This window comes from Microtus pennsylvanicus, chromosome 2 (assembly GCF_037038515.1).
Source record: "Microtus pennsylvanicus isolate mMicPen1 chromosome 2, mMicPen1.hap1, whole genome shotgun sequence".
Classification (NCBI taxonomy): Eukaryota; Metazoa; Chordata; class Mammalia; order Rodentia; family Cricetidae; genus Microtus; species Microtus pennsylvanicus.
In genome coordinates, this window is record NC_134580.1 from 133,959,395 (window position 1) to 133,982,835 (window position 23,441).

The 23,441-nt window shown below is 47.7% G+C and overlaps 1 protein-coding gene across 2 annotated transcripts; it reads left to right on the forward strand.

Annotated features, from left to right (window-relative positions):
• Positions 1-1,008: 1,008 nt before the first annotated feature.
• On the forward strand, positions 1,009-22,848 carry Fam83d (family with sequence similarity 83 member D). Of its 2 annotated transcripts, XM_075962890.1 has the most exons (4): positions 1,025-1,536; positions 13,921-14,088; positions 19,199-19,323; positions 21,401-22,848. In XM_075962890.1, the coding sequence occupies exons 1-4, from the start codon at positions 1,063-1,065 to the stop codon at positions 22,386-22,388; spliced, it is 1,755 nt and encodes a 584-aa protein (XP_075819005.1). In that variant the 5' UTR covers positions 1,025-1,062; the 3' UTR covers positions 22,389-22,848. The 2 variants fall into 2 exon arrangements, with proteins under 2 accessions (XP_075819006.1, XP_075819005.1); XM_075962891.1 differs by lacking the exon at positions 21,401-22,848 and having other exon boundaries at positions 1,009-1,536; positions 13,921-14,092; positions 19,199-19,316.
• The last annotated feature ends 593 nt before the right edge of the window (positions 22,849-23,441 follow it).

The following is a 23,441-nucleotide window of genomic DNA, read 5'->3' on the forward strand; positions in this document are numbered from 1 at the left end:
GGAGAGCATGGTGGTATGCCTCTGTAATCCCAGTCCTTGGGGGGCGGAGGCAGGAAGATCAAGAATTCAAGGCCTGTCTGGGCAACAAAGTGAGGTACAATTAGTCTACAAGCATGATCCCACCCTTTCCTCATTCTATTTCTATGGCTGTCTGGGTGCAAGTGGAAAGTGGGACTGAGGTGTTGCTGGGTAAAAAAGTATGAAGTGGTGGGGAAAGAAAGGAAGGCCATCAGTGAAGGAGCGGATACCACAATGGATTAGTGTATAGATGCATATGTGTGTGCATTTATGTATGCACATATGTATATAGATATATATGTGTATGTTCCCAAGGTCTTACGTAGTTGGGATGAGCTTGCATTTGGCATGCAGCACAAGATGGCTTTGAACTCCAGCTCCTCCTGCCCCAACCTCCCATGTGCTAGGAGTGTGCCACTACCCCGGGTTTTGCCCCACTGGAAAAACATTTATTTGTGCACCACGTATGCATACAGTATCCGTGGATACCAGAAAGGGCATCGGAACCGATGGAGCAATTACAGGTAGTTATGAGCCACCAAGTAAGGTGAGAGTCAAACTCAAATCTTCCAGAAGTGCTCTTAGCTGCCGAACCATCTCTTCAGTCTCCGTTTTTTGTTTTTAATGAATAAATAGATGCAGGGTGGAATGGCAATATAGTTGACCACACCGAAGCATGTCCAGGAGCAAGTCCGAGTCTCTGGTCCCGGGCCTCTGGTGGGGAAGCCGGCAGGGGGCGCGCAGGGACAGCTCCGGGTCCCGTCTAAGGCTGGGACCGTTCTAGGACAGCAAGGGCGGGGTAAGCTCCGATTTAAATTTCCCTCAGCCACCGAGCAGTGAGAGCAGGCAATGGGCGGCTCCGTCCTCAGAGAGAAGCCAATAGCAATAAGGGGGCGGGGTCTGCAAGTTGCCTAGAAGGCAGGCAGCCAATGGGAGATCAGGGGCGGGGCGCCGAGCCAATAGCGCGGGCTGGTTTGATTCAAAGGTGCCTATAAAAATCTCAGGCGACCGTCGCACTTCAGTGGACCCTCGCCGAGCGCTGCCATGGCTGCTCACTGTGAGCTGTTGGACGAGCTTCCCGCGGCCTGCCTGTCGCCGTGCGGACCGCCCAACCCCGCCGAGCTGTTCAGCGAGGCGCGGCGCCTGGCTCTCGAGCAGCTGCTGGCCGGTGGCCCCGAAGCCTGGGCCGCCTTCCTTAGGCGCGAGCGGCTGGGCCGCTTCCTCAACGCCGATGAGGTGCGCGCGGTCCTGGGCGCCGCCGAGCGGCCGGGCGAGGATGGCGCGGCGGTGGCCGAGGACTCGTTCGGCTCCTCACACGACTGCTCGTCGGGCACCTACTTTCCCGAGCAGTCGGACCTGGAGCCGCCGGCCTTGGAGCTGGGCTGGCCCGCCTTCTACCGGGGCGCTTACCGCGGTGCCACGCGCGTCGAGGCGCATTTCCAGCCCCGCGGCGCTGGCGCGGGCGGCCCGTACGGCTGCAAGGATGCGCTGCGCCAGCAGCTGCGCTCCGCCCGAGAGGTGAGCGCCCCCTCCACCCTTCCCTGAGGTCCCCCACTCGCCTGCTTTGCAGCTCAACGCCGGAGTAGGGGAGGAACTTCGGCCTTCAGAAGCTGGAGTCGTTCATAGTTCTGAGCCCTAATATCCGTACCCCTGGATCAGGGCCCAGTCGCGACTGTTAAGTTTAGACCAAAGTGGATTGCAGAATTCCCGGGACGTTAGCTGACAACTAGATTCCACTGTCAGGAGCTTCTTAAGACACGCATTACTAAAGAGTCGCTTTACCCAGAAGATCGTTCCCAGAGACCATTGAGAATCTGTTAGTGCCACTTAACTCCCACGCGTCTTAATGTCGTAGACGGATAAATTCTATCCCAGGCCTTTGACTTCTGACCCTTCTGTGAGTGAGTCTGGTGGGAGAGCCACATCCCTTCCCCCTATGTCTGGGGCTGTTCCCGGTAGTTTTAACCCAAAATGCAAATACTTCTACATAAGCTAAACCTCTCTTTACAGTTTTTTTTTGGTTGTTGTTGTTTTTTTTTTTTTAATCTTAGCTAATGTCCACCGAGGGCCTGGTGGAGGTGGGGAGGAAAGAGTCTGGCCTGCCCCACTGAAGCCTCTGCAGTGGGATTAGGGAGGAAGATGGCTGCACTCGGGAGGGTGTGGCTATAAATTTGCAGGCTGGAAACACTGCTCAGTTCACAGACTTCTTTTGCTGTGCCAGGAACATAGTAGGCAAAGCCCCAGACCATGTCCAGACTTGGTAGGCCTGGTACTACTATATGTCAAGGTAAAGATCAGGTTGAAATTGCCAAGTCTAGGAGCAAACCTGTGTTCTGGATTTTTGTTGTTTTGTTTTGTTCTCGTTTTCAAGACAAGGTCTTTAGCCCAGGCTTACCTGGAGCTCACTAAGTAGCCCAAAGCTGGCCTCAGTTCCAGGCAGTCCTCCTGCCTCAGCCTTCCTAGCGCTGAAGCCAATGTTCGGATCCTGGTTTTTTACCTGACTGGCGGGGATGCAGTGATAGAGGGTAGGTGGGTGACCCAGTGCTTTGCTGTTTGGGGAGTGGTATGGCTGTGGCTAGATTAGTGTCAAAGCTTATGGAAATTTGAGTGGGCTGAGGTTCTGTTTGACTTGTTTTACTTGTGGGTTCAGTACAAAACTTTTAAGCTTTTGGAAGAGGTGTACTTTTGGACCAAGTGTGCATGCCCGAAACTCTCCTCTGGGAGGAGAACTTGAGCTCCTGGGACACCTTGGAAAGGACAGACCTGGTCTCCAGGAAGGGCAGAGATGTGGGTTGCTCTAACCTTTGCTCAGCTTGGGTGAAGGGGCACCAGAGTTAGAGGTCAGAAGAAAAACTTGCCTTAAAAGGGATCTGGCTGCAGCTGATAGTCCCTATCTTTCAGGCAATCTGGGAAACATTCCTGGTTAAGACCTGCTTTCCCCTCTACCTAGTTCCTTTTACACCCTCTCCTAGATTCTATATTTGGAAGCTGGGCGGTGCTACTGAGGAAGGTGGTCTGTCACTTTAAATCCAACGAGCATTTTCAGTGTATATGCCGAATGTCATGTTTACACAGAACCTCCAGATTGTCACACTGCCAGGGCTGAGGCCACAGGGGAAGAGGTGTGGTCCATAACTTGTTCTTAGCTTGTGGCAGGATGGGGATATTGCTACAGGCAATGAGTAAGGGGCTAGAAGAAAATTTGGAATGGTGGTGACTTAGTCGGACCCAGAAGGAAGGGTGGAACTAGCTGATGGAGAGGATAGGGACTAGACCCACAGTGGAGAATGCTGATCGTATCGCTGTTCCTAGCAGTAAGTCTGGCTAGTAGAAGTGTGGGTTTCAGAGGGCCGAGGTTGCAGGGAGGCCAGAGATACCTTTGTAAGAGAAAAGAGCCTGCATTAAGGCAGGGTGGGCAGGAAGAGAGTCACAGGCAGACTTGTTTGAGGTATGATGAGCTGGCATAGAAAAGCGAGAGAAGAAGGTATATGGACAGTGAGGGAGACTGGAGGTGTAGCCCAGCCATAGAGCGCTTGTCTTAGCATGCTTGAGGTCCTGGCTTCAAGCACACAGAGGGGCCAGGGGGAGAAAATACAAATGAAGGCGGTTGATACCTCTGCCTCCCAGTTCTCAGAGATCAGCCTGCCTCTGCCTTGGAGTGCTGGGATTGAGGATGTGTGCCACCAAGCTGGCTGGGGCCGAGACCTCTTAGTTTGAGCAGGCAGTGATGCTACCGCACTGGAATACAGGAAGGAAAATAAGGGGGAGACTGAGCGTTGTGGAAATGAGTTAGTTTTAATTTGAGGCGTCATGAATCTGAAGTTCAGAGACCATCTCTTTAAAAAAAAAAATTAGTTGGCCTGGTAGTGGTGTTCTACACCCTTAATCTTAGCACTCAGGAGGCAGAGGCAGGTGGATCTCTTGAGTTTGACGTCATCCTGCTCTACAAAGGGAGTTCCAGGACAGCCAGGGCTTTCACACAGAGAAACCCCATCTCACAGAAACCAAATAAATTAAAAAAAAAATCAAATAAAATTTTTAAAAAAAGAGAAAAGAAAAAAAGTCAGTCAATAAAGATTGTTTGCTCAGCTGGGCGTTGTGGCACACCCTTTTAATCTCAGCAGGCAGAGGCAAGCAGATCTCTCTGAGTTTGAGGGCAGCTTGATCCTACATTGTAAGCTCCAGGCCCACCAAAGCTACGTATGGAGACCTTGTGTCAAAACAAAAAAGTTTGCTTCCTCTTTGCCAGATAGTATTTCTAGTAATCTTGAAGTAGTTGTGACTATTCTGTCCACTTTACAGAAGATGACCTGAAGTGTGGAGAGGCTAGGTCGCCTCTAGGGAGTGATGGAGCCAGGACTCTGCCGAAGGCAGATTCCGACCCTATTAACTACTGTGCCCTGTGGGGAGAAGGTGTCCTGTCCCCAGGTGGATGGGTACACAGAGGGATTAGAGGGCTGATTTGCTGACTGTCTAATAAATGCTCCCACCTGTAAAGACGTGCATGGGTACCTGGGAGTGGCTGTGTCACTTTGGCCATGTCCTTTGAAGTGCATTCCCCGTGACAGGGAGGACTGATGGGGCATGTCTGGTGTTTTTGGGTGTCTGATCTGTTTGCCATCGTTAGATGGCGGCTCTAATTGAGTCTTTACCAGATTACCTTGCAGTCTTTCCAGTGGCTGAGGAGGCTGACTTGGGACAGAGCAGGCGCATCTAGGTCAGGTAGCTTGTCAGAGACTACTGTGAGGCAGGGCTGGGTTCAGGGCCTGAACTCTGCCTGGCTCCTAGGTCCACACAGTGCTTGCTTGCTTTGTTTTTCTTTTTGGAGATGGGGGTCTATGTAAAATGAGGCCAGCATTAAACTAACTGTCCTCCTGTCTCAGCTTCTTGAGGGCTTTGATGTGCCGTCATGCCACATACAGGACCCACATTTAATCTCTACCCTCCTCATCCTCCCTGCTTCCCAGCAGGCTGGAGGTTTTAAATAGTTTTCTGGATATTAGTGCTTTTAGTTCCCATTTGCATGTCTTACAAACAGGAAAGACTCTAGCAAGAGCTGTCTGTTTTAGAAGGCGGGTGACCGGGACCAAGGAGTCGCTTCAGCAGATGCTGGCCTCCAGGCCAGACAGCCTGACCTCCACCTGTGAGCAGTGACACATATAAATAAACGAATGAATGAATGAATTAATGAATAAATAAATGTTTGTTTTAGTTGTAAAAAAAAGAAGACTGGGTTGGCCTGTTTTAAGGGGAGGAAGAATCAAAGTAGCAGAGACCAAATGGGGGAGGTGGTTCATGACCTCAAGACAATGTAGGTCCCTGGTGTTTAGATTTTATAAATTTTTATGCATTTTACCTGTCTTGGGCAGGATAGACCCAACCATGTATTTCTAGTATCTGAAAAGAATATAGAAATCTTGTGGGTGAATGAAGGAAATGTGAATTCTGTGTGGAGGGTCCCATGTAGTGAGCCCAGAGGTGGAGGCCAGGCTGCCCTGAACTGGGGTTGGATCTAGTTGCTTGCTCCCTGCAGCATTATTTGCCCTCAGTGAGGAGATCTGAGCACCAGCCTGCATTCTCTGTGGTGGGTTGGGAGGAGCCTAGATGCCAGGTTCTATGATCGGCATACAGCATCGGATGGCAGGGGCACTCACCAAATGTCAGGACTATCTGTCTGAATGGATGGCTCAGGGATGGGTTTTCCAGCAGCTCTCTGACCACATAGACTCCCCTGGGCATCTGACATATAGTAGGTGCTCATTAATTTTTCTCTTTTGTTCATTTAGTCTCATGCTTTTTGGCGGAGAGGGATGGAGAGGTGGGAAGGTAAACTAAGTAATTTAGGCAATTCTTTTGCCAACTAGTGGTTGACAGAGCTATGATCTGGAAGTGTGCCCTGTTGGACGTTTCTGATGTGCTTGTTCAGCTATCCCAGGGTGCTGTTTGTTCTTCGTTCTACCTCCCCGCCTTCTCCCCCTACTCTACTCCCTCCTTTTGAGATAGTTTTGATGTGTGGCCCAATCTGGCCTTGGATTTGAGATCCTCCTGCCTCAGCCTCCCATGCAGTAATATCTGGTATCCAGATATCCCGGCCTACGGATGGGAGTTCATAGGCCATGCTCACCCTCCCGGATGTCACAGTCATACTTGTCGTGCTTACTAGCTGCCATTCCTTCTATGCTTTTCTTCCAAAGAGGCCACTTTTGCGGTGACCACACCTTTGGGCATCCTTTTGATGACCAGAGCATTAGTGGTGGCACTCTTTGCATCGTGGAAGAGTCCAGCAAGGAGGAATAGTAGCTGAGGAATCTGCTGGACGTCCCTGGCACGTATGAGGATGTTCTGAAGGATTGAACTCTCCTGAGCTTGCTCAACCCTCCCCTGTGTTACGATAGAACCTGTGCTGTGGGATCAGTTCCTGTTCCAGATGCTTGGATCAGCCTGACAGGTTTTCTCAGCCTCTCCACTATTGGCGTTTGGAGTGGATGGTTTTTGTCCTGGGGGCACTGTCCTGTTCACTGTTAGACACTGAGCATCCTGTCCCCACTTACTAGACAATAGTAGCATCTCTCTCTTCCCCATGACCTTCAAAACTTGTCTGCAGAAGGGACAGCAATGAGTTACTGCTTAATAGTTGGAATTTCTGCTTTGCTGGCAAAAAGTTTAGAAACAGCAGCAATGGTTGAACAACATTGTGAATGTATTGAATGCCACCATTAAACAATAGTTCCATAATTCCATACACACTATTCTTTCTGTCTGCCATTTCATTTGTTTATTTTTATTAATTTTGGGAAGGGTATTTGAGACAATGTCTCACTTTGTAGTCATGACTGGCCTGGAACTTGTCATGTAGACCAGACTGGTCTTGAACTCACAGAAATCCACTTACTTCTGCCTCCTGAATGTCACCATGCTTGACTTTATTCTTTTTATTAAACATCCATCCGTCAGGAAGAAAGCTACAGGATTATTCTCTGAGCCATTTATATATGGGTTTATTTCTCTCAGAAAAAGAAAAAGATCATACAAACAATATAGTGGCTATACTGGCCTTAAACAGCCTTGATGTGTGGGGTAGAGTGGTACATACCTGTTTTCCTAGCTCTGGAGGGCTGAGACAGCAGAATTGGAGGTTAGCCTGAGCATACAGTAGGACCTTGTCTTGAAAAAACAAGCAAAGGAGGTCCTGATGTCAGTGATATCAGCCTCTAGAGAAGTTTCTGTTGTTTTCTCCATTGACCTAATTGTTCCGCTTTTGTGTCTGTTCCCTAGAAACAGTGGCTAAAACAGGAGTAGAGGTGTACTGATTGTTGTAGCTCTGGTCATACCAAAGGCCCAGCATATCACACTGGGGAAGAAATTAGTATGTGTACACCATGGAGGACCCTGTGGCTTTCAAGACAAATGAGGGCAAGCTCTATACTCTGATTCAAAGTGTTTAGAGCTGCGTAGACCTATTTGTGTGCCGTTAACTACATGTGGTCATTTAAGTCTGTATAATTGAAGCTAAATTAAAAACTTAATTCTTCTGTCATCCCAAGTTCTCATGGACAACACTGTCCAGAGCAGCGTGTGTCACTGTGCAGCCTTTCATCTGTGGCTGGATTGAACACACATGCTCTGTGTTCTTACATATACTTGTTTATATGAAAAATGGAAGAATAACCCAAAAACTAATAACTGGAGTTATTACCTTAGTGGAGAGAGAAGGAAAGGAAAAACAGGAGGGAACATGCCTTGTTTTATAGATTTCATTTTGGAACAGGAAAATGCTTTATACAGTTAGAAACTTAGAACTAGTTCCAGGACACGAACCAAAAAAGCTACGGAGAAACCCTGTCTCGAAAATCAAAAAAAACAAAAACTTAGAACTGAAAAATAACCCCTCCTCACCCCACACCTTACCCCTACCCCCCCCCCCCCCAAAAAAGAACAAGAACGATAACTGCATGGTTTTCCCACTGTTTCTCAGGCTGGAACAATAGTGCCAAGTGGAGTTGAGTGAATAATTGGTTCCTGCCCTGCTGACCTCCAAGAGAGGCGCTGTGCCATGAGTACCACTCTCTGTAAATTCGAACCCACCACATTGGCAATCTGACACCAGCCTATAAATCCTGGGGAAACAGTACATACTAAGTTTAACTTTTGCCATAGAAATTGCATTCTCTTGTTTTTTCAACCCAGAAGATTATATCAAAGCAGTTTTTCCAAAGAATGCATGTGTATCTTTCTGAGACAGGGTTTCTCTGTGTAGCCCTGGTTTTCCTGGAACTCCTGTAGAGATCAGGCTGTCCTTGAACTCAGAGATCTGCCTGCCTCTGCCTCTGCTGGGATTAAAGTGTGCACTACTACCACTGTGCTTCAAAGAATTTTTATTTTTAATCTCAATGAGCATTTTCAGTCCCATTAAAACATGTAGCAAGTGGTGGCTCCTGCCTGTAATTAGCTAAAGCAGGAGCAAATTCAATTTGTGACTAGCCTGAGCTAATACCAAAACCTATCTCAAAACAAAACATGAAACCCAAAGGGGAAACAGTATGTTTGATATCTTTAGCAAGAGACTCTGTAGGTGATTGATGGTGATGTGCTTAGCATAGGGAATTCGGTGGCCAGGCTTCCAGGCTATCTAGGCTGACACACTGCTGAATGTATACAAGGCTTTGGCTGAATTCCAAACATTCTGTACGCCTGATCTGCCTTTATGACTCTTGGGTGGGAAGGAAGGGAAATTGAGGCACACAGGAAAGGGGTGATTGACATGTGCTTCCTGCGAGAATGAGAACAGGAATGACTGGCCATGAGTGGTCCCTTCAGGCTGTGTGTGTGCCTGGTCAGAGCCCTGAGCAGCCTGGATCAAGGGTGTGTGACAGTAGAGCAGGCTTTGTTTCAAGGACCCCGAACCTCAGGTGAAATGTCTTGTCCAGGCATAATGGCAGAATCAGAATTAATACTATGGGTAGCTGCCACTGAGGTTTTTCTGTGTGTGGGTTCTCTCATTGGCTGAATCACCACCAAAGGGCTTGAGATTTTATGCAAAGGTTATTTGCATATTCTAGAAGCCAGTACAACCTAACATGTACAGCATGCCTGATTCTGCAGAGTGGAAGTCCAGGTTGGTTTTGCAGCACATTTACATGAGAGCTGAGCTTCACATGGTCCCCTATTCAGTCTAGCTCTGGCTTTATCAGCAGAACTGCAGAAGAGAGAGGGTGCTTTCTCGGCATGCTGGGGAGTTGTGAACTTCCTTGACAGTCGTGTTGTTTCAAGTTGTCCTTCGTGGTGGACTTGTGCCCATGTGGGATCCTCTACTATCCCCCCATCCCCCAGGATTACTGCAAGTTCTTAATAATTATGAGATCCCCACATTAGACTTGTCTGAAGCAGTGTTTAACTCAGCGTGCTTCTAATGGTAGGCTTTGGTGGCACACAGACTTGGGTTGACATTTCAGCCCTTGCACTGAACCCTTGAACCCATTATCTAGCCTTTCCAAGCTGGGGATGATGGTTAATAGGGCTTTGGAATCTCTATAGAGATCTTCTTGAGGTTTTGGGCTAAATGGCAGAGGTAGAGATTCCAGTTCTGCCTAATGAGTGGTGTCTGGGCTCTACACGTTTTCTGAGGCAGACACCTGTGATCTCTGTTCTTCAGACATGTGGGTGTTGGTGAAAATCTGCAGGGGGTTCTTCTAAGGAACTGATAGATAGGCTTGTGGTTGGTTACTCAAGCTGAAGATGGGGGACTGGACAGACACATGGGTGACCTTTCCAGATGTGACTTGAGGAAGCACAGGTAATGTGGAATCAACATCCCTCTTCCCCAGCTTCTGGCCAGCTGGGTGCTTCCTCCATGGGTATCTGGAGTATAGGTGTGACCCTAAAATAGACTCTTGGAAATTACCACACTTCTAACTCTGAGAGAAGGGGCTGGGTCCATGCAACTCAGGCTTAGAGAGGTGGTGCCTAGGGTGGCTGTGGGCACTTTGTGGGGGTGGGCTAGACACCCCCTAAAGGGAGAGTAGATTCAATGGCAGACGTCTGTACTGCCTTCCTAGTCCAGGTGTTCTGCCTGTGCTCAGCAGTCTGCAGCAAGAGCACTTAGGCCAAGTGCATGACTGCCGTTACCCGCAGACTTGAACCCACCGCCTGGCAATCTGACACCAGCCCATAAATCCTGGGAAAACAATACACCTTAATTAGTTTGACTTTTGCTGTGGAAATGTCCACTCTTCCAAGTGGATGTGTCCACCTGGAAAACAGGACTAGACTGGTGCAGTCTGTAAAGGACTGTCTCTTCTAAGAGGTGAGAAGCTGCAGGCCTGTTCCAGCTGTGTAGGACTTGGGTGTCTGAAGGCAGGGCTGGAGGGGGTAAGCAGAAGGGTCTGGGGAGGGCAGGCTTTGAAGGAGGGAGAGCCTTCCTGTTGAAGGCTGTCACAGGAGTGCTGGGCTTTTGCTAAGGCAAGTCTTCAAGGCTTCCTACTTTAGTAAGAAAGGAGGATGTGCTGGATGTTGGGAAAGGAAAGCATCTGTCACCCTCAGATACCCTGAGTCAGACAGGCCTTCATATTTAGCCTGTGGGAAAGGTTAAGGCTTTAAAACCAAAGATGAACCAAATTGCAAATTACGACTCATTAGCTAACAAAAGTGTTGCTTGTACACCTGTTTTATTAATTGGGCAATCAGAACTGTTTGGCAGGCTTTGTGCTCTGGGCCCTGCTCCCATTCTGCCTCTGGTGGCCCTCTCCAACCCTGCCAGCTTGGCTGGGTTTCTAGTCCCTGTTTCAGTAGCCCCTAGGGTATGTTCATTGCCCATCACTCTGCATCATCTGGGTTCTCCTTTCCCATTTGACTAGGTTCTCACCCTGGGGACCAGCCCATCACCTAGCTGTATACAGCTCACAGATGGCTCCACTGACCTTCAGAGAGGCCAACAGGTCTGCCTAGTTTTCTCTTGCCTTTCTCCAGGATTTCTATTCCAATTCTTGTACCTTGGAGTCAAGTGCACTCTATGAAAATTTTACTGCTACCTTTGAGTCAGGCTCAAGGATCTCTCACCAGCTTGTATGTATTTCTGTGACCCTGTGCCCATTGCTGAGCTTTCCCGTGGCTCCTTCTGCTCCCCTGTAGCCTCAGAGCTTCTGGCTGGGGCTTTCCTTTTTCAGTCCCTAGTCCTGCAAAAGAGCTGCAGAAATTTGTTAGACTCAAAGATGCCCATCCCCCACTGGGTTGCAGGCATAGAGGTTCCTAGTCCTGAGTTGGATGGAGGAAGTAGGTTCTGCGGCAGCATCTCTCCCTGCACCTGTCTCTTCTGGATTCATCTTTCTCTCTATTCTGCCTATGAAGGCAGTGTGGGCTAAGAAGGACTGACATGGATTCCATAGCCTTCTACTATCCCTCTTTGCCAGTCACGTTCCATGGCTCCCTTTCCTGCATACTGTACATTCCAGCTGCACTGGTATGCACCCCGTCCTTCCCATCCTCTTCTGTCATCACGTGGTTTCCTGTCCGACAGCCCTTCACTTCTCCAATGGCCTCTTGTCCCAGGCAGGCCTTGAACATGGGATCTTCCTGCCTCAACTTTCCAAGGAGTTGAGATTACAGATCTGTGCAGCCAGGCCTGGCTCCGTTTCTTGTTCTTGTCTGTAGTTCAGCTCAGATATTACCTCTTCCAGGAAGCCTCCCTCCTCTCTGTGTGTCTATAGGTGCCTGCCCTCACATAGGAACTGACTTACTGCTCCCTACAGATTACAGACACATCATTTTGCTTTCCTCACCCCATATTCTGTGAGCCCTGTGTAGCCATCTCTGTGCCCAGGTAGGGTCAGCCTGCAGTGGACTCAGACACCAGCTGCCTCACTGAGCTAAGCCCATTCCACACTTCCACTCATTTAACCACCCCAGAAGTCCTGTCAGTCTGTGCTCTTGTTATCCAAACCTTCCAGAGGGCAAGGACACAATGGCTGAGAGAGATTAAGCACCAAGTGGCCATGCTGAGCTCTGTGTCCTGGCTTTTACCTTAAACCCTGCTACAGGCCCCAAATGAACAGGTTGGGCACAACCCTCACAACAACATATAAAAACCATCAGAGCCAATAAGCTTCTGAAGATGCCACCAGTTCTAAAATGCTGCTTGTTTTGTTTCCCTCACTGTTGAGGTTTTATGAAGGTCAGGCAGGGAGTGGGATGGAGGCAGCCAGAGAGACACTTGGTCATCCCAGGTGGCACTTGCTTCTGGGAGCTGGCATTTCAGGGTCATTCATCTGAGCGACTGGAACCCTGGCATGTTAGAAAGGTAGCAACATTGCCCATTTGTCTCTGCATTTCTCTCTCTCTCTCTTAGTTTTTTCCTAAGATAGGCTTTCACTTTATCTAGGCTGACCTCAGCCTCCTAAGCTTGGATTATACGCTTGTGCCCCCATTCCTGGCTTCTGTGTTTCTTTTTAACCCTACAAATGCTTAAGGGGTAAAGCCTGCCAGTTACCCACTGTGGCTAGATCTCCACCATGGAGATGAATGCATTCCATTTGAGGGCCTCTGCGGCAGAAGAAGGAAGGGGAGGTGAGATTTAAAAGTAATCATAGTGCTCAGCCAAAGGGTTAATGTGATTCAGAGACAAGGGATTTTTACTGTTGAAGCTGGGAGATGGAGAAGCCTGACCACTCCCGATTGCAAAATAGCTCCCAGATGCTGGCTTCCTGACTTGCTTTGTAGGGACTTGTTCTAAGCCTAGCTGTTTTTACAACCTTGCCTCCCTGCCAGGAGTTTCTGCAGGCCCTTGAAATAGCAGCCTCTGTAAATGAGGGAGGGAAGCCAGGGACCACCAAAATCTCCCTTGTGATGGCTGTCAAGGTAGCTGCAGCCCACACTGGTAACATGGGCAGTTGAGCAGACACCAGGGGTCTCTTGGACCCTGCCCTTGTGCAGTTCTTTAGGTTTTAGAGCAGGCCTATTTTGTAGCCTGGGAAGCAGACATCCAAAACAATGGACACATGGGTGAGCATTGGCTCTTAGCTGTGTTCTGAGCTGACTGTAAAAAAATCAGTTCTTAACAAGGGCACACATGTCGGGGGGAAAATAAAGAACAGAGCTGAGCCAAAGGTCAGAATCTTCAGAAAATGTTTCCATTCTTGTCCTGACTGGTGGGGAGTGTGCGGTGTTGGAAACAGAAGATGGGGTGGAGGTGCTGTAAGCTTTGTCTGATCATTTCAAGAAATGAATTGGTAATGAAATGGAGTCTTTCTAAAACAAGGTAAAAGTACTCAGACCATGATCCAAAATCAGACAATAGAAAAAAAAGTGGACTTGAATATTAATAGTCAAAAAGGGCTTTCTAGAGAATCCAAGGTGACTTTTTCTTCTTTGCATTTATTTATTTGTGTGTTGGTACACATGTGGTATGGCATACTTGTGGAGATCAGACGACAGCTTGCAGGAGCTGGTTTTCTCCTCGTACCAAGTGAGTTCTGGGTATTGAATACAGGTCATCTGGTTTGGTAACGTGTGCCTTTGCTAGCTGAATCATCTTGCCAGCCCCAAGATTTTATTTATCAACTATATAGCTATAGAATCTGAAGCCTGACCGGGAAAGCAGTGTGATTCAGAACCCAGTGTATTGGTCTAAGAACCTAGACAACTTGCCAGTCCAAATTGATCCTGGAAGGTGGGGTTTAGTGATTGCACAGAACTTAAATGAGAGGTTTGCCAGTGTAGACTAGGTTGACTGGGGGACACTGGGGAGTGTCAGCTGGCTGGGCCAAGCAAAGATTTGTGAGATATGGGTGCCTGGATGTCTTTGGGGTGGAAAAGAGCTGATGCTGAGGGGAGGCCCACACTGCTGAAGAAGGGAGTGTGTGTGAGGATGGTGTTTGAGTTCCTTACTTCTCTTCCTGCCTCATCTCATAGGTGATTGCTGTGGTAATGGACGTTTTCTCAGACATCGACATCTTCAGAGACCTACAGGAGATTTGTAGGAAACGGGGTGTGGCTGTGTACATCCTTCTGGACCAGGCTCTGCTCTCCCACTTTTTGGACATGTGCATGGATCTGAAAGTTCATCCTGAGCAGGAAAAGGTTTGTGAGACACCATTTCCCATTTCCCCTGTCAGCAATGTGACAGAGTGCCCGTGGTCTACAGTGTGGTGGTGGTGGTGGTGGTGGTGGTGGTGGTGGTGGTGGTGGTGGTGGTGGTGGTTTTCCTCACTGACACCTGAGGAAACTGAAGTCTCAGAAAATGAACACCAACCAGCCGTGACCTTGCAGTTCCATTCCTCAGTAACTACCCAAGAGGAGAGAAAGACACACAGCGACATATCTGTTCATAGATGCTGGCAGTTTTGTCAGCTAATAAGTGGATAAACAACACACTAGCTCTTCAAAACAATAGAACAGTATTCACCCTTCAAAATAGTAAGTGTAGGAAGTCATACAGAAATGATCATAAGCAGTATGATCCCATGTATACGAGGGCCAGAACAGGGTCATCTGTAGAGAGAGAAAGGTAGATTAACATCAAGTTTGGGGGCATGTGATAGAGGGCTGGGTAGGTTTGTAGCTAAAGGGGTACAGGTAATGAGAAAGTTCTACAACCGTGGAAATGGTTTTGTGTATCCATAAAAGTGTAGATTTGCACACTAAGCAGGTGAATTTTGTGATGCATGAATTACATCTCCATTAAGCCATTGTAAAAAAAAAAAAGGCAAAATTGCTCTCAGGTTTCCCAGCAGTGAGCACAGACCAGCCGTAGCCAAGCCAGTGCTTGGAGACTGCTGCCACCTGCCACCATGGCTCCAGGTGGCTCCGCTCTTAGCCACAGAGACTGTCTTGGAGCTCTCCTTCTGTGCCTGCCACTGCTCACTGCTCTGACAGATGTGACAGCGCTCACACTAATGGTGGCCCTGTCAGGTTGTGGTCCTGATTGTGGATCAGGAAATGGTGAGATCAAGAGCCCAGGAGTCCACAGCTACAACATGGCCCAGGCTTTGACTCAGTCTGCCTTCCTCTCACCCCATTTGTGCAGTCGCTTGTCACCCACTGCTGCTCACGACAGAACCAGGTTTTATGTCCTTTTCTCTGGGCATGAGAATAATTCAGTATCTCGATATAAGGCCACGACCCTGGCCTAGTCTCTTTGGGAATGCGGTAAGAGAGGCATTTGTTATAGAATTCATGTTCTAAAGAATGGAGCCACTTGGGAAGGTCAGCACATACTTCATCTTCATGCTGCCAGGCACTTCTTGGCACAAGGAATGCAGCATTCAGCAGAGAAGTCAGCCTTTGCCCCTATAGGCCTCTGTGAGAGGCCCTGACTTAGTGCCTTGTAAACAGACAGATAGGTTTTTACAAAATTTCATCTCTTTAGCATTCCTCCAGAGTGCCTGCTGACTGCTTTTCCTAATAAGCAAACCAAGGTTTGCTGAATAAGGTCTTTACTAGCTTGTCATTTGTACCACAGGGCAATTCATGATACAGGTAGGATTGGGCTTTAAGACTCAAATGGGGCTGCCGTGTGACTCAGCAGTCAGCTTGAATATAAGTCCAGGAGGGCCAAGGAAGATGCCAGCTGGGCATGGTAAAGAGCACTGCCGTCTATCCAGGTATTTAGGCCACAGCTGCTCTTGTGGAAGGGGCCAGGGTATAATTTCAAGGTGCTCTTGGGTAATTAGGCCGAGTCTCAGCTGCAGAACAATGACAGAACTGTCCCAGCTGTGACAAAGCCATTTGCTCTGCTTCATCAACAAGGCAGAAACCCAGGAGTGATTGCTGACTTTGTTGGCGGCTGCCTTCATGGTGGTCCAGAGCCTCTGCAGGGAGTTTAAAGACAGTTTGTCTTTATAGTAGGTTATCTCCTTCCTAGGTAGGCACCAGCTTCCCTCCTAGGCTTTTCTGTGTTGTGGGTCTATGTCTCAGAGGCTCCTCCTACCCTGGGCTCTGATTGGTTCAGTATTTTGAGTCACTCTGTCTACAAGAATCTGGCTGCATATTCATGGACAGGTGTGCAGAAGTGCTGTGTCCACAATTACAGGCTTCCACGACATTCAGCTATGTTAAAGGATAGGATACAGCCATCTCTACCCTACAGGTAGGCTGTGTTTATGCTCACTGTGTGTTGACTTACCTACTCCATCCAGCCAATATCATGTGCTCATCTGTGAAATATTCCAGTTTTTAAAGAAAAACTTTACCTTGAAATTAAGATTTATGAATGGTTATAGAGGTGGATACCTGAGTTTGGGTCCCAACATGCATGTCTCATAAGCACATGTAATTCTAACTCCAGGGTATCTGACACACTCATGTGCACATACTCACACATAGATACTCATAATTTAAAATCTTTTAAAAATCATCTTTTTAAAGATTTAAGAAACTGCAGCAGTAATAGAAGGAATTTCTGAATGTTCTGTGTCCAAATTTTTCAGTTATTATCTCATTGTCCTCAGTGGGCAGTGGTGGTGGCGCATGCCTTTAATTCCAGCATGTGGGAGGCAGAGGCAGGCGGATCTCTGAGTTCAGGGCCAGCGTGGCCTACAGAGTGAGTTCCAAGACAGCCAGGACTACACAAAGAAACCCTCTCTTAAGCCCCCAGCCTGATGTGGGAGTGTCATATCAATCTGTTGATTTCATTGGCTAAGCAATAAAGAAACTGCTAGGCCCATTGGATAGGCCCACCCTTAGGTGGGTGGAGTAAACAGAACAGAACGCTGGGAGGAAGAGGAAGTGAGGTCAGACTCCACAGCTCTGCTCTCCGGAGCAGACGCAAGAGAGACGCCATGCTACCTGCTCCAGGGAAGACGCACGCTATGAAGCTCCGACCCAGGATGGACTTAGGCTAGAATCTTCCCGGTAAGACCGGTGCTACACAGATTATTAGAGATGGGTTGATCGGGATGTGAGAATTAGCCTAGAAGAGGCTAGATAGGAATGGGCCAGAGCAGTGTTTAAATGAACACAGTGTCTGTGTAATTATTTCGGGTAAAGCTAGCCGGGCAAGCGGCTGGGGTTTTGGGGACGCAGCCCTGCCGCCGCTCCATATTACTACACCAGCCCCCAAAAAGTCAGCTAGATTTAGCACCATCTTATCTCTGCACCTTCTGAATCTCAGCTCTGTTTCACTATTGCCCCTTCTGCAGCCCAGGATCCAGTCCAGCAGGGCACCTTGCACCCACTAGTGAAGTCTCCCTGGCTCTTAACCTCCACCTTTGTGGTTTGACATTGGACACTCGTGGAGAACACTAGCCATTGTTCTGTAAATTTGTATTTATCCTATTACTCCCTGTGGTTCAGTTCCTATGCATTTTGATAAGAATAACAAAGACATGATTGTATGTCCAGGCATTAGGTTTTAATTTTAATGTCTTATTTGGCAATAATGGCAGAATCGCAGAGCTGCAGACAGCACAAGGAGTACCATGTATGCCTTACCTGGCTTCCCAGTCGTTTGTTTGTTGCACTGTATGACAGTCTGGAGCTGGAGCCTGGAAGTGGTGTTGGTGTCCCTGTGCCCTTTGTTGCCCACGCACATGAAGGTAGAACTGCCGGTACTCACCTTTAATCACAGAGAGAGTGGATCCGAGAATCTGAGGCCAGCCAGGGCGTCATAGACAGATCTTGTCAAGAAGGAAGGAAAGTTGCTCTGCCACCACATAGATCACCCTCATACTTCACCTCAGAGGTCATGTCACTCCTGTCTGTCATTCTGTCACATCCTACAGTGTGTGTCTTTCTGAGATTGGCTTTTAGCCCTTGGCTCAGTGTCTTTGAGCACCATGTAAGTTACATGTTTCAAAAGCTTGCTCTTTTTAATGTGTTTGTGTTATTGCTGAGTGTCCAGGTGTGGTTGTGTCATAGTCTACTCTAACTGTTAGGAACGGAGTCGCTGTGGCTGGGTCTCCCTCCTCTACTTCATGTGGTGTCTTGCTTAGGATTTCAGTCATCAGTTACTTTTTTCTCTAGTTTTTGAGGGCAAGAAGTACACCTCGCACCTCTGCTGTCTAGTGAGGTGCATGGGAGAGGGTCTCTGTTTCTATAGAATAGAAAAGATTCAAATGATTCTAAACATTTACTTAAAATGTAAAGTTTATTATTATCATCGTGTGTGATGTGTGTGCAATGCACATGAGGTCAGAGGACAACTTTGTGTGTCAGGTCTCTCCTTCTATCTCTATGTGGGTTCCAGGGATTGAACTTAGCCTGTTGAGGTTACATGACAAGCACTTTAAGATTTATAGTGATATACAACTTCTATTCTGCTCAAGATTGTCTTCATATTTTGCATGCCGTTATGTATGCATTTGTATGTGTCATCTCTATGGGAATAATTGTGCGTCCATGAGTTCATAGTGTACCTTTTTGGTTACTGTGTACCTGTAAGAGATGTGAACTGGCTGATTAATCCCCACATGGTGTATTAGAGACTTGACCTGATTACAGCTTGAAGCCCCTTCCAATGTGGAAGTAAGTGAAGTAGGCTATTATTCCTTATTGATGCAGTGAGACAAAGAAATAGGAGAAGTGCCGGCTTAGTTTTCAATCCTTACCAAATGTTATTCATTACTAACATATGTTCTTTGATTATTTTATCTCCCCTGCTTTTGTTTCATAATCATTACTTGGATTCTATTGGTTTCTTCCAAAAAGCAAATGTTCTTTATAGTACATGCACACATGAGTTAAGGATCTCTAAATATCAGCCAAGTGTGGTGGTGCAGGCCTGTAATCCCAGCATTTGGGATTGCATGTCCAAGGCCAGCCTGGATGATAAAAGACCTCTTCTCTACATAGGAAAAGATGGGCTAGATGCAGAAGTAACATTACTTGAGCAGTGCCTGACTAGTGTATCATGTGTGCTCAGTGGTGACCCTATGCTAAGCTCTTGCAAACAGGTGAGTTGGGGAGCAGGAAGCTCAGCACACTGGACAGTGTCACTGAGTTGGGGAGCAGGAAGCTCAGCCCGCTGGACAGTGTCACTGTGTTGGGGAGCAGGAAGCTCAGCCCGCTGGACAGTGTCACTGTGTTGGGGAGCAGGAAGCTCTGCCTGCTGGACAGTGTCTCTGTTGGGGAGCAGGAAGCTCAGCCCACTGGACAGTGTCACTGAGTTGGGGGGCAGGAAGCTCTGCCCGCTGGACAGTGTCACTGTGTTGGTCTCTGATTTTATTTTTTCCTCCTACTCCCTGCCCCACAGCTGATGACAGTGCGGACTATTACAGGAAATATCTACTATGCAAGGTCAGGAACAAAGGTTGTTGGGAAGGTTCATGAAAAGTTCACACTGATTGACGGCGTCCGGGTGGCCACAGGCTCTTACAGGTATGTTTTGAACAGTGCCTCACCAGTTAGTCCAGACCCTGTAGAGGAGTAAATGCTTGCTCCTGTCAACAAGAACCCTTCTGATAGCACCCCCCCCCGTGTGTGTGTGTGTGTGTGTGTGTGTGTGTGTGTGTGTGTATGCGGGTGTGTGTGAGTTGGTTCATCATAGTCATCTTTTGTTGGATGTAGATGGGATAAGAGTCTCTTTCTTTTCCCTGTGGTCCACAAAACTAAGGTAAAAGTTAAACAAAACTTGAGACTCTACAGTTAGACTCCGGCATTCAAGTCTTGGCCTAGGCCTTTGGGGAAAAACTGGATGCTAATTGGCCTCAAATCCTGGTTTCCCGGGGACTTGGACCCCACCTACTGTACTTACTTGAAGGTAAGGACATTTCAGACTGAAGCTACTAATTTATACTTAACTGTAAGGTTGCTATAAGCCTTGTAATGAGTACGTTAGTCTAGAAAGCACTGGGCATATTCCAGGCCCACTTGGAAAATCCCACTTTGCCAGTAGCATCTTTGGGTGGAGAGCAGGAAGATGAATGAAGGGTTGAGGTAACAGCTGGCAATGCTAATCTCTGGAAGTTATACCATTCTTACTCACACCGTGTCATGCTGTGTGCTTGGCTATCTCTCTATTGCATTGTCCAATGGTACGTGCCGGTACAGAGTTTGGAAAAACAAAACAAAACAAAACAAAACCCAGTTTTGTAGAGTGTGCATCCTTGGTGGATTCGTGCCAGCCATGGTTTTGTGGCAGGTGAGGTAGTAGCTCTGGGTGCCCTTCCTTTTCACACAGTAGCTCCATTGTTCAGAACTGTGCACAACATGCTCTTGAGACTTCCTTCTGTGAGACACTTGTAAATACCAAGGGGACTTACACATTCCCCAAAGTGGATTTAATTTGTACCGATGAAACTTGACTGAATGGTTTTTGGCTGTTTGAAAACCTATAAACATGAAAACTGCCCTCTACACACGCACTGTCCTACCACCCATGACAGTGATACTCCCGTGTGTTGGGACACGCTACAGCCCTAAGGTTAGGTAGCTTCTTTGATTCTCTTACCCCATCATGGGTATTCCAAAGACTCCTGGTCTCCGAAGCAGTTATCAGGCAGCGTGTGTATTAGTCACGGTTCTTAGTTGCAAGAAATAGTTGAAACTGAGTTTCAGAGTCTCCCATTAGTGCTGCTTGCTTTTGGCTCAATGTAAGGAGACTAACTCAGAGTGCAGAGTGAGACAGCAGCCTGCAGACAATGCTAGAGTGAGAAGGTGCAGCTAACTGTAGCTCCCCTCGGCCTTGGGGGATGTTTATTAGAACACTGTCCCTGACTTCTGCCTTGCTCTTTATTCTTTGATACCCTCTTCCTTTGAAGGCAGAGACCCTTGCTTACTGACCCAAACTGCAGCAGCTGTTTCCCAAAGGGAGAGACTCCTGAAGCAGGGACACACATCTCTGAAAACCCGTTTGGCCCTTGAGGAGTCACAGATGCACTTTGGATGAATTCCAGGGATCAGACATTGGCTGTTCTGGACCACACTGAGACTAGAGTGTGTGCATGGAAGGTTTTGTGGGTAGAGACAAGTGTAGGTTCTATTTTCAGAAGAGGAGGAAGAGGTGCTGGACAGGGAAGAGCACCAAGCAAATCAGCTATAAAATGTGCTGAGCACTGGCGTGTTGGTGGAGTAGCCATCTCCACCCGAGAAACTGGAAAAAGTGCCACTAGCTTCCCACTTTTGCATCTCCTGCTGATTCTCTACCCTTAAAAAAAGGCTGCTGGCCTAAATATTGTATACCTTTCTCCTAGGATAAAACAGCCTGAGGAGTGTGTGTGTGTGTGTGTGTGTGTGTGTGTGTGTGTGTGTGTGAGAGAGAGAGAGAGAGAGAGAGAGAGAGAGAGAGAGAGAGGGGGAGAGAGAGAGAGAGAGTTAAGCTATTAGCCTCCTTTGTTTTCGACATGCATATTTGTTATTTCATAGACAGCACAGCTACCACTCTTATATGACAGCTACTGAGAATAAGTAAACCGAGATCCCTTATCTTTACTTGTTTGTGTTTTTAATCCTTCAGTTTTACATGGACCGATGGCAAATTAAATAGCAGTAACTTGGTAATTCTGTCCGGCCAAGTGGTTGAACATTTTGATCTGGAGTTTCGGATCCTGTATGCCCAGTCAAAGCCCATCAGCTCCAAACTCCTGTCCAACTTCCAGATCAGTGGCAGGTTTGACCATCTGGCTGACCGAAAGCCACAGTCGATGGAGCCCACACTGGGCAATCTGCTGCGCATGCGGCTGGCCAGACTCTCTAGTACTCCCAAGAAGACCAGCCTGGGCCCAGAAGTGCCACCAGAAGATAGAGCCAAAACCAAGCGCCATGATTCCGAGGCTTCTACCATCAGTGATGAAGACTATTTCTATAGCCACAAGGACCAACTCGAGGATAGCAAGGTGGTTGATGCTGCTACCCAAACAGAGCCAGAAGAGACGGCTGCAGTAAGCCTGAGTGAGGTGGGAACACAAACCAGTTCCAGTGTGGCGTGTGTTGGGATCCAAACCACAGTAGTCACGAGGGCAGCAAGCTCCCAGGCCACAGTGTGGTCCAAGTCCACTACCACGCAGACTGAAGCTGATGAGAGCTTCTTTCCTCAGGGTGCCCAGTCTAAAGAAGGGTCACCTGAATCCAGGATGTCGGTGTCGAGATCTTCTAGTCTGAGGTCATCCTCTTCTATGTCTTCCCAGGGCTCATTGGCTAGCTCTGTCAGCTCTCATATCTCCCTAACAGCCCCTGACCTCCACACTCCTGGATACCCCAAGTACTTGGGTCTGGGCACCCCCCACCTGGATCTGTGCCTGAGGGACTCCTTCAGAAATTTGAGTAAAGAGCGGCAGGTTCACTTCACTGGCATCAGGTCCCGACTCAACCAGATGCTGACTGTGCTGTCCAGGAGAACCCTCTTCTCAGAACACTACCTCAGCTACGGTCCGGGAAGCTTTACTAGAGCGTCTATGAACGTGGTTTCTGTCAGGGACATAGCACTTTATCCCCCCTATCAGTGACTGCTATGTTCAGCCAGCCCTCTCCAGGCCAGCAGGACTACCTGCTCCACCAAGTTCCACATTCCCCAGCCATCCCTCTTACACCTCTGGGTTTAAGTCTAGACATTGATATTTTTATTTGTGTTCTGTAGAAGCCACCTGTTGGTTTAAACACTATGCATACTTTTTTTTCTTTTTGCACTATTATAATATTATATCTCAACACTACATATGTGTTTTAGGGTTGATCGTGTGTGTGTGTGTGTGTGTTGCACTCAGACGCCCTTAGTGTTTTGAATCACCGCTTTTTAGGATCAAAATCATATTTAAAAGTTAAACAATATTGTTTCTTAACTGACGTTTTCTTGAATAACTGTGTTCTTAGCATTAAATAAGTTTAGACAACTTTTTGTTGGCCTGTGTTTGATTTTTCTTTCTGGCAACCTTTATCTTTAACGGTATGTCATAAATAAATGTACCATATAGGTATTTGTGTGATTTGTTTCTGTTTTGTTGTTGTTGTTTGTTTGATTTTTAAAGATTTATTTATTATGTACATAGGGGTTTTGCCTGTATGTATCTGTGTGAGAATGCCAGATCCCCTGGAACTGGAGTTACAGACAATTGTGAGCTGCCATGTGGGTGCTGGGAATTGAACCTGGGTCCTTTGGAAAAGCAGCCAGTGCTTTTGCCATTTCTCCAACCCCTCTTTTTTTTATTTATGTTTTTGAACAGTCTTGGGTAAAGAAGTAAATGATACAGATTGTAAAGGGGACAATATATTCATTAAGAGTTAGAAGACAGGGTGGTGGTGCACACCTTTAATCCCAACTCTTAGGAGGCAGAGGCATGTGGATCTCTGTGTTCCAGGCCAGCCAGGGATATACAGAGAAATCCTATCTTGAGAAAAGAGAGAGAGAGAGAGAGAGAGAGAGAGAGAGAGAGAGAGAGAGAGAGAGAGAGAGAGAGAGAGAAAAGCTTAGTGTAGTGGCATATGCCTCTGATCCAAGCACTTAAGCCAAGACAGAAGGGTTTGAGTTTGAAGCCAGCCTGATCTGTTCAGGGAGACCCTAT